Raw genomic sequence first — 10895 nt, 5'->3', positions numbered from 1 at the left:
GGTTTGACTGAAAAGGACTCTGTCTGAAGTATGTTTTTGTTTTGCTTAAAGAGAACCACATTCCTAACACCTTTTGTATTTGTATTATTTTTATGACAGGATAGGAGCAGAAGCAGGAAAACAGAATTGAGGGAGAATAAATGTGTATGCAGGGATTCCCACACCCAGACTCCGGGCCCTGCCTGCTTCAGTAATTCATATTAAAGTGAATAATACTTGTCTGTATTGATAAATGTAACACATGGTACATTGGCAAAACGACAGGAGGAACAAGAAACTTTTCCCCAAATGTGTTGTTTATTTACTATAAAGACAAACACCAAAATAACTTCCAATTTATGATATAAAATGCTTCGAATAGGGTAAAGATTTTAATAATTAAAATATCTTGATATATTGTAACTTACAGGATATAGCTTAATTAAAAAAAAAATCATAACCCAGAGATTTCATGAGATTCTTGCAAGAAAAATTTGCTAATATAAGTTAGCCCCTAGCCCTGGAATTCTTTTAAAAGAAAAACCAAAAAACACAATCGTCAATAAAAAAATAATATACTGTATATTTATATATATATTTAGAAAGTGAACTTTGGTAGAAGAGACTCTATAGGACACATGAGGTAGTGGAGACTGGAATAAAAGAGCAATAGACATTCTTTACAAATAAAAAGGTACCACCAAGTGGCATAGGAAACAGCATACAATTTCACACACATTTCAGTCCAGCTCAGATCCAAAAAAGGACATAAGATTACATCACATCAGCATAAAATAAGAAAATAAAATGCATAAAGACTAGAAAGCTGACTGAGACACAGGTGGATAAGAGGAGGATTCAGAAGGCATTGAGAGATTGGTCAGAATTATAGACATGACAAATTGAAGTAATTTCTTCGAGTGTATAAAAAAGACATGAGTGCATAACTTTAAAGTTTGTAAAAATACATTGAAAGGTAAGATAAGAAAAATAACCAGAAGCAGGAACAAAAACTAATATTTATGGAAAATAGTGTGGTATAAAAATACAGTCAAGTACAGTAATTTTAACTACCAAACTTCACATTTATTTACATTTAAGTCTTTAAGCTTGATCAGCTTATACTCCACATAAAGAAATATGATTAGTATTAAATATATACAATTTTATGCAACAAAAAAACAGTATTTTTGAAACTGTCTCAAACCATTGCCATTAAGGGATTCGAACTCTTGAACCCTTTAAACTAGAGATTCAAATATAAAAATAGCAATTAAATGCATATTTCCAATAAAAAATTTTTTAAACTTTCTTCATCTTAATTATCATCATTTTACTTTCTTAACTGATTACAACGAGAACAACAACACTTGAAGAGTTATAGTTCATACAAGTAACACAATTTAGGATCCTGCTTGAGAAAGAACTCCAATAAAAAAAAGAGAAAAAAGTTTACAAGCTAAAAAGTCTAGCTTGAGTTAAAAAATATCACTTGACTCAAAAAAACTACATTGAACAGCATTTATATTCATCAAATAGGAAAACCCCCATGGAAAATACAAGTCTGAGAAAACCTCAGATATACACGGATTTTATAACATATTAAAAAAACAAATAGTTCCCAGATCAAAAATAAACTGAATTGTTGTGTGACATTCTACAAAGGAATAGCACCAAAAGAATGGTAGATTAATATTGAAAATAGAGGTTTTGAAGGTTCATTAAATTATAAACAAATACAAAAATATGCGTGACGCACACAGCTCAATCGTAACAGTGAAAGTTTTAAGAGGCCGACGAGGGGTTTTCTTTTAACGCCGTGGCCCGACATCAAAACGTTGTTGGGAGACCTTACCTCCATACTCAGCAGATGTCTCAAGTTGTAAGGATAGTTTTGAAGAGAGAATAACATCCAAAAAGCTAAGAAACATATCCGTTTATATATATATATACATACTGCTCAAAAAAATAAAGGGAACACTTAAACAACACATCCTAGATCTGAATGAAATAAATAATCTTATTAAATACTTTTTTCTTTACATAGTTGAATGTGCTGACAACAAAATCACACAAAAATAATCAATGGAAATCCAATTTATCAACCCATGGAGGTCTGGATTTGGAGTCACACTCAAAATTAAAGTGGAAAACCACACTACAGGCTGATCCAACTTTGATGTAATGTCCTTAAAACAAGTCAAAATGAGGCTCAGTAGTGTGTGTGGCCTCCACGTGCCTGTATGACCTCCCTACAACACCTGGGCATGCTCCTGATGAGGTGGCGGATGGTCTCCTGAGGGATCTCCTCCCAGACCTGGACTAAAGCATCCGCCAACTCCTGGACAGTCTGTGGTGCAACGTGGCGTTGGTGGATGGAGTGAGACATGATGTCCCAGATGTGCTCAATTGGATTCAGGTCTGGGGAATGGCGGGCCAGTCCATAGCATCAATGCCTTCCTCTTGCAGGAACTGCTGACACACTCCAGCCACATGAGGTCTAGCATTGTCTTGCATTAGGAGGAACCCAGGGCCAACCGCACCAGCATATGGTCTCACAAGGGGTCTGAGGATCTCATCTCGGTACCTAATGGCAGTCAGGCTACCTCTGGCAAGCACATGGAGGGCTGTGCGGCCCCCCAAAGAAATGCCACCCCACACCATGACTGACCCACCGCCAAACCGGTCATGCTGGAGGATGTTGCAGGCAGCAGAACATTCTCCACGGCGTCTCCAGACTCTGTCACGTCTATCACGTGCTCAGTGTGAACCTGCTTTCATCTGTGAAGAGCACAGGGCGCCAGTGGCGAATTTGCCAATCTTGGTGTTCTCTGGCAAATGCCAAACGTCCTGCACGGTGTTGGGCTGTAAGCACAACCCCCACCTGTGGACGTCGGGCCCTCATACCACCCTCATGGAGTCTGTTTCTGACCGTTTGAGCAGACACATGCACATTTGTGGCCTGCTGGAGGTCATTTTGCAGGGCTCTGGCAGTGCTTCTCCTGCTCCTCCTTGCACAAAGGCGGAGGTAGCGGTCCTGCTGCTGGGTTGTTGCCCTCCTACGGCCTCCTCCACGTCCCCTGATGTACTGGCCTGTCTCCTGGAAGCGCCTCCATGCTCTGGACACTACGCTGACAGACACAGCAAACCTTCTTGCCACAGCTCACATTGATGTGCCATCCTGGATGAGCTGCACTACCTGAGCCACTTGTGTGGGTTGTAGACTCCGTCTCATGCTACCACTAGAGTGAAAGCACCGCCAGCATTCAAAAGTGACCAAAACATCAGCCAGGAAGCATAGGAACTGAGAAGTGGTCTGTGGTCCCCACCTGCAGAACCACTCCTTTATTGGGGGTGTCTTGCGAATTGCCTATAATTTCCACCTGTTGTCTATTCCATTTGCACAACAGCATGTGAAATGTATTGTCAATCAGTGTTGCTTCCTAAGTGGACAGTTTGATTTCACAGAAGTGCGATTGACTTTGAGTTACATTGTGTTGTTTAAGTGTTCCCTTAATTTTTTTGAGCAGTGTATATATATATATATATATATATATATTATACACTGAGCATACCAAACATTAGGAGCACCTTATTTAACCTGTCTCCTACTCTTCACCTACACTGATTGAAGTGAATTAAACAAGTGACATCAATGATGGATCATAGCTTTCACCTGGATTCACCTGGTCAATTCAAGGGTTTTTCTTCATTTTTACTATTTTCTACATTGTAGAATAATAGTAAAGACATGAAAACTATGAAATAACACATATGTAGTAACCAAAAAAGCATTAACTTCACCAGGTTAGGGGGCACTATTTTCACCTCCGTATGAAAAGCGTGCCCAAAGCCTGCTACTCAGGCCCAGCAGCTAGGATATGCATATAATTGGTAGATTTGGATTGAAAACACTCTAAAGTTTCCAAAACTGTTAAAATAATGTCTGTGAGTATAGCAGAACTGGTATGGCAAGCGGAAACCTGAGAAAAATCCATCCAGGAAGTGGAATTTTCTTTATTTTTGTAGTTTTCTATTGAATGCCATTACAGTATCCATTAACTTAGGACTCAAATTGCACTTCCTATGGCTTCCACTAGATGTCAACAGTCTTTAGAAATTGTTTCAGGCTTGTATTCTGAAAAATGAGGGAGTAAGACCACTTTGAATGAGTGGACACTGCTTTGTCCCAGAGGTTTTTCATGTGTCTGACGGAGAGCACGCGATTCTTGTTTTCCTTTTATATTGACGAAGCTATTGTCCAGTTGAAATGTTATTGATTATTATGACTAAAAACAACCTGAGGATTGATTATAAACATCGTTTGACATGTTTCTACGAACTTTATTGATACTTTTCAGATTTTTCGTCTGTCCGTTGTGACTGCCTTTGAGCCTGTGGATTACTGAACAAAACGCACGAACAAAACTAAGGTTTTTGGATATAAAGAGGGACTTTATCGAACAAAACAAACATTTATTGAGTAAATGGGAGTCTTGTGAGTGCAACCATATGAAGATCATCAGAGGTAAGAGATTCATTTTATCACTATTTCTGACTTGTGTAACTCCTCTACTTGACTGGTAACTGTTTGTAATGATTTGTCTGCTGGGCGCTGTTCTCAGATAATCGCATGGTATGCTTTCGCCGTAAAGCCTTTTTGAAATCTGACACCGTGGTTGGATTAACAAGAAGTTCATCTTTAAACCGATGTATAACACTTGTATGTTTTATGAATTTTTATAATGTGTATTTCTGTTTTTGAATTTGTCGCTCTGCAATTTTACTGGATGTTGGCCAGGTGGGACGGTAGCGTCCCACACCCCCTAGAGAGGTTAAACAAATCAAAATATATTTTATATTTCAGATTCTTCAAAGTAGCCAACCTTCGTCTTGATGACAGCTTTGCACACTCTTGGCATTCTCTCAACCAGCTTCACCTGGAATGCTTTTCCAAGAGTTTTGAAGGAGTTCCCACATATGCTGAGCCCTTGTTGGCTGCTTTTCCTTCACTCCAGGGTCCAACTCTTCTCAAACCCTCTCAATTGGGTTGCAGCACTACCTCACTCTCCTTCTTGGTTAAATAGCCCTTGCACAGCCTGGAGGTGTGTTGGGTCATTGTTCTGTTGAAAAACAAATTATAGTCCCACTAAGCGCAAACCAGATGGGATGGCGTATCACTGCAGAATGCTGTGGTAGCCATGCTGGTTAAGTGTGTCTTAAATTCAAAATAAATCACTGACAGTGTCACCGGGCAAAGCACCCCCACACCATCACACCTCCTCCTCCATGCTTCACGGTGGGAACCACACATGTGGAGATCATCCGCTCACCTACTCTGCGTCACACAAAGACAAGGCGGTTGGAACCAAAAATCTCAGATTTTGACAGATTTCCACTGGTCTAATGTTCATTGCTCGTGTCTCTTCTTGTTATTGGTGTTCTTTAGTAATGGTTTCTTTGCAGCAGTTCGACCATGAAGGCCTGATTCACACAGTCTCCTCTGAACAGCTGATGTTGAGATGAGGCTGATAACTCTAATGAACTTATCCTCTGCAGCAGAGTTAACTCTGGGTCTTCCTTTCCTGTGGTGGTCCTCATGAGAGCCGGTTTCATGATGGTGCTTGACATTTTCCGGCTTGACTGACTTTCATGTCTTAAAGTAATGATGGACTGTTGCTTTTCTTTGCTTATTTGAGCTGTTCTTGCCATAATATGGATTTAGTCTTTTACCAAATAGGGCTATCTTCTGTATACCACCCCTACCTTGTCACAACACAACTGATTGGCTCAAACACATTAAGAAGGTAAGAAATTCCACAAATTAACTTTTAAGAAGGCACACCTGTTAATTGAAATGCATTCCAGGTGACAACCTCATGAAGTTGGTTGAGAGAATGCCAAGAGTGTGCAAAGCTGACATCAAGGCAAAGGGTGGCTATTTGAAGAATCTCAAATATAAAATATATTTTGATTTGTTTAACACTTTTTTGGTTCCTACTTGATTCCATACGTGTCATTTCATAGTTTTGATGTCTTCACTATTATTCTACAATGTAGAAAATAGTAAAAATAAAGAAAAACCCTTGATGTCTTTTCATGTCTTAAAAACAAAAAAACATTTTAGACAAATACCGGCATCATAAGCGTTCACATTCAGTGTTAAGCTTGCCAAACTAGCAAAGTTTCTGTTAGATATGTCACCAATCCCTGAAACACTTAAGTGATCTTCATGATTATTCGACTAAGCTTGATGGCCCAACAGTAAAATGCACATTTTAAAGGCATCTTTGTAGAAACGCACAAAATCAACCGATTAAACCGCTTCATTATGCCTTTCTTCTACACATCTAAAAAGACTTATGACCAGACGATACAACATAAGTGATAAAAAACATCTATACTCCATCGTCTTCCGTTTGCGGTTCTAAGGCCTTATTTTTGACTCACGAGTTAAAATGGGAATAACTTCTTGAAAACCTTTGCGGCACTGCAAAATGACTAGGGGCTAGGGGGCAGTATTTTCACGGCCGGATGAAAAACGTACCCAATTTAAACAGGTTACTACTCTGGCCCAGAAAATAGAATATGCATACTATTTGGATTATTTGGATTTGGATAGAAAACACTGAAGTTTCTAAAACTGTTTGAATGGTGTCTCTAAGTATAACAGAACCTGAGAAAAAATACAAGCAGGAAATGAAAATCTTGTGGCTGTACTATTTTCAAGTCATTGCCAATAAAACACACAGTGACAAAGGATTCATTTTGCACTTCCTATGGCTTCCACTAGATGTCAACAGTCTTTATAAAGTTGTTTGAAGTGTCTATGATGAACAGAGACCGGATGAGAAGGAAGGGAAGTTGATGTCCCTGGCATGTCGTCACTTCATTATTGCGCGTTCATGCGCATTCATGTGGGTTGAGACCTTTTTCAAAACGTTTTTCAAGACACAGGAAAGGTCCGGTTGAAATATTACTGATGTTTCACGTTAAAATGGCCCTAAAGATTGATGCTAAACAACGTTTGACATGTTTGAACGAACGTAAATAGATTTTTTTTTGACTTTTCTACATTTTGAGTAGCCTACCGAACGCGCTAACAACACGGAACAACATGGAGTTATTTGGACATAAATTATGAACTTCATCGAAAAAAAACAACATTTGTTGTGGACCTGGGATCCCTGGAAGTGCCTTCTGATGAAGATTATTAAAGGTAAGGGAATATTTCTAATGTTATTTATGATTTTAGATGATTCCAACATGGCGGCTATCTGTATTGCGTAGTTTATTTTTCTGAGCAGAGTACTCAGATTATTGCAAAATGTGCTTTCCCAGTAAAGATATTTTGAAATCTGTCAATGCGGTTGCATTCAGGAGATGTTAATCTATAATTCTTTGAATAACAGTTTAATACTTTAACCACGTTTTATAATGAGTGTATTTTGTAAATTCACTGGCAGTTTTGGGGGAGACACATTTTCTCAACGACACGCGCCGATGTAAAATGCTGTTTTTGGATATACATATGAACTTGATAGAACAAAAAATGCATGTATTGTCTAACATAATGTCCTAGGAGTGTCATCTGATGAAGATTGTCAAAGGTTAGAGCATAATTTTAGCTGGTTTTCTGCTTTTGGTGACGCCTGTCCTTGAATTGAAAATGGATGTGTGTACTTTTTTGGCTATGTACTCGCCTAACATAATCTAACTTTATGCTTTCGCCGTAAAGCCTCTTTGAAATCGGACAATGTGGTTCGATTAAGGAGATGTTTATCTTTTAAATGGTGTAAAATAGTTGATTGTTTGAGAAATTGAAATTATTAGAATTTTGCTGTTTTGAATTTCCCGCCATGCTAGCAATCCCGTCAGTGGGATTCTATCCCCAAGAGGTTTTAAGGAGCCATTTCATTAACAGAACAAAGCCTTGAAGAGCAATACAGACTACAGTATACCAACATGGCCCTCTGACTAAGAATGCACCATTTTCGTAGGAGAAATTTTGCGACTTGCTTTTTGCATTTTGTGCTAAGATACAGCAGTTTGAGGCCACAGTAGAAGGGAGGGAGAGAGGAGAGCCCAGATACTACTGTCCATTCCAGGCCCTCCACTCATGACTGGGAAAGGTCTGGGGTGCAAGGAAGGTGGTAATGGTAGCGGTTAGGGAGGTTATTCTGATTGGCAGCGTTTAAAGGAGGAGAGAAAGCAGGCTTGGCTCGGCCTTCAGTAGTATTTCCGTGCGGACGCTTTGGGATAGGGAGGGTAGGGGACTGGGGGAGGATGTTGGGGACTACCAGTTGAGACGGAAGATGGGGTGCTTGAGGAGTTCCCTGGAGGGGGGGCGGTCCGTGGGCTGCAGCTCCAGGCAGCACAGGGTGACATCCCTCAGGCCCGCGGTCAGCTGGGGAGGGATGGAGGGTGCACAGGTGGCACTCGCAATCTGGGGGAGAGGGAGAGAGGAGGTGAGGGTGAAGTTATGATACTGTAGAAACCCAATCACCCACAAGGTCTTTGGATGAAAGAGGAAGGCCAATAGGGTGCTTTTTCAGCTATATATACAGTGGGGTCCGAAATTATTGACACCCTCGATAAAGATGAGCAAAAATAAATAATTGAAATACTGAGCTATAGGGGATCATGTGACCCTTGAACGAGATGGCAGCATGAACTAAGAGCTCCGCACAAGTAGTTTACAATTCTTAATCTGACCTCCACTTCAAATTAAAACTCCATTAGCTTTAGTCAAAAAGTCATGGTGGCTACAAAAGGCGACATTACAGGTGACATTTTTACCCGGACTCGACCAATAGCCGCGGAAAAAGCCTTGAAGAAACAGCTAGCTTCAGAAAAAGATAGTGCCATTAGTCAGGAGCAAGAGGAACCGTCCCCATGTGAGGGCCAACAACTGCCAATCTCGCACTCTGTTGAAGACATCCTTTCTGAGCTAAGATCCCAACGTACAGAACTCAACATCAAATTAGATCACAATTATCTCAGCTCAGTGTGATGGGGGCAAGGTGACAACCCTGGAAAATGCTTTGCCTAACATCCACAACAAGATAACCATCAACGCGGGGCGCCTGGATGAAGCAGAGGGGCGAATCCTATCCATGGAAAAGTCACTGGCAGACGCCATGGAAACAACAGCATCTGCTAAAAAGAAAATAGAGCATCTGGAAGAGAAAACAGAGGACCTGGAAAATAGGGGGCGAAGGAATAACTGTGTTCTATTAAACCTGGCCAAAAAAGAAGAGGGAAACATGCCACTGATCCGCTACCTGCAAGACAAACTTCCCGAGTGGCTCCACCTGTCCACCGACAGGCCCATAGAACTGGAGAGAGCTCACCGAGCACTGAGGCCCCCACCAGCAGCCAGACAACCACCGTGCCCAATCATCATACGATTCCTGAGATTCACCAACAAGGAACGAGTCCTACAGGCGGCGAAAATCAACACCATTACAGTGGGTAATGCCAAACTCACCTTACACCAAGACCCGTCCGCTGGAATACGGCAAAAGCGCAGAGAGTTTGACGAGGTGAAGAAATACTCCATTAACCGAGGCATCTTTAGGGGATTCAAATACCAAAACAAGCTCAGGATTCTTCACCAAGGAGCCCTGTGACACTTCAAAACTCCCGAAGAGGCAAAAAGTTTTTTGAAGGACAATGCTGGCCACTGAGAAATGGACCAATGATTAATAGTGATTACTGTTATTACTAAAGGAGGTAAGACAACATATAGCCGCCATACAATGACCCACCCGCCACGCTAAATGTCATTATAGCCGTCTAATTTGTATTTATTTTCTTTTAGCTGAGAGAGGGATAGGCCCTATAGCCTAACCTAGGCCTACTAAACTTTTATCCTACTTTATTTTTACCCTTTTTCATTATTATTTACATAGGCCTCCACCATTTATAGCCTGTGGATTATGACACATTTACAGACGTAACGAGAGGCTCAATGTGTCAATTTTATGCCTATGGCCTTATCCTGTTGATACTTTGTTTTAATAAAAGCAAACAACTTATCCTAAAGATCCATCTTAAGGATTTGCTCCATCATTTCTGTTTTATTTGGTCCAAAACTGTTCCCGTTTTTCGGTACACAGAATTGAGACTGAGCGTGGGGTTAATAGATCCAACGGGATATATCGAGTTGTTTGGGAACTCGGCTGGGGTGTTCAGAGATTGGTCTTTTATGTACACCATTTATTTTATGTGATCGCAGCTGTGACTATTATCCACCTATACCCAGAGATGACGAGCACTAGAGTTTGATTACTGCTTGATGACATTGACTAGTACCTTAAATCTACTGACATGGAACTGCCATGGTCTAGGTCATGCAATAAAACGGAAAAAGATACTATGTGCTCTAAAAAAGGAAAAAGCAAACATCACACTATTACAAGAGACGCACCTCTGTGATGCCGAACATGCTAAACTCCGCAGAGCTTGGGTGGGACAGGTGTATTTCTCGTCTTTCAAATCAAACAGTAGAGGTACAGCCATTCTTATCCATAAGCATGTTCCATTCATAAATGACAAAAACATATCTGATCCGGGGGGAGATTTATTCTGATAACTGAGTCACTGTATGGGCAATCAGTTACTATCTTAAACATATACGCCCCTAACACAGATACTCCTGCTTTCATGTCGAAAATGATAACCCTGTTCAATGAGCATTGTGTTTCCTTTGGAGTGCTGGCTGGAGATTTTAATTGTACCCTCAACCCAACCCTGGACAAATCATCTCAAGTCCCCACCACAAACCCTAAATCTGCAAAGATGTTGAACTCTCTTACTAAAGAGATGGGACTGATAGGGCGGCAGGTAGCCTAGTGGTTAGAGCGTTGGACTAGTAATGGAAAGGTTGCAAGATCGAATCCCTGAGCTGACAA

At 40.6% G+C, this 10895-nt stretch overlaps 1 protein-coding gene across 1 annotated transcript in view; it reads right to left on the bottom strand.

Annotated features, from left to right (window-relative positions):
- Positions 1–275: 275 nt before the first annotated feature.
- The window catches only part of LOC106562896 (mitogen-activated protein kinase kinase kinase 1), an 81563-nt gene continuing 70943 nt past the window's right edge, over positions 276–10895 (bottom strand). The window contains exon 19 of the mRNA XM_082957558.1: positions 276–8425. Within this exon, the coding sequence (XP_082813684.1) occupies positions 8276–8425 (150 nt within the window). The 3' untranslated portion in view covers positions 276–8275. The remainder of the gene's footprint in view (positions 8426–10895) is intronic.

This window comes from Salmo salar, chromosome 11, assembly GCF_965601325.2.
Source record: "Salmo salar chromosome 11, fSalSal1, whole genome shotgun sequence".
In the NCBI taxonomy this organism is placed as follows: Eukaryota; Metazoa; Chordata; class Actinopteri; order Salmoniformes; family Salmonidae; genus Salmo; species Salmo salar.
This window is presented reverse-complemented; position numbering and strand designations above follow the sequence as displayed.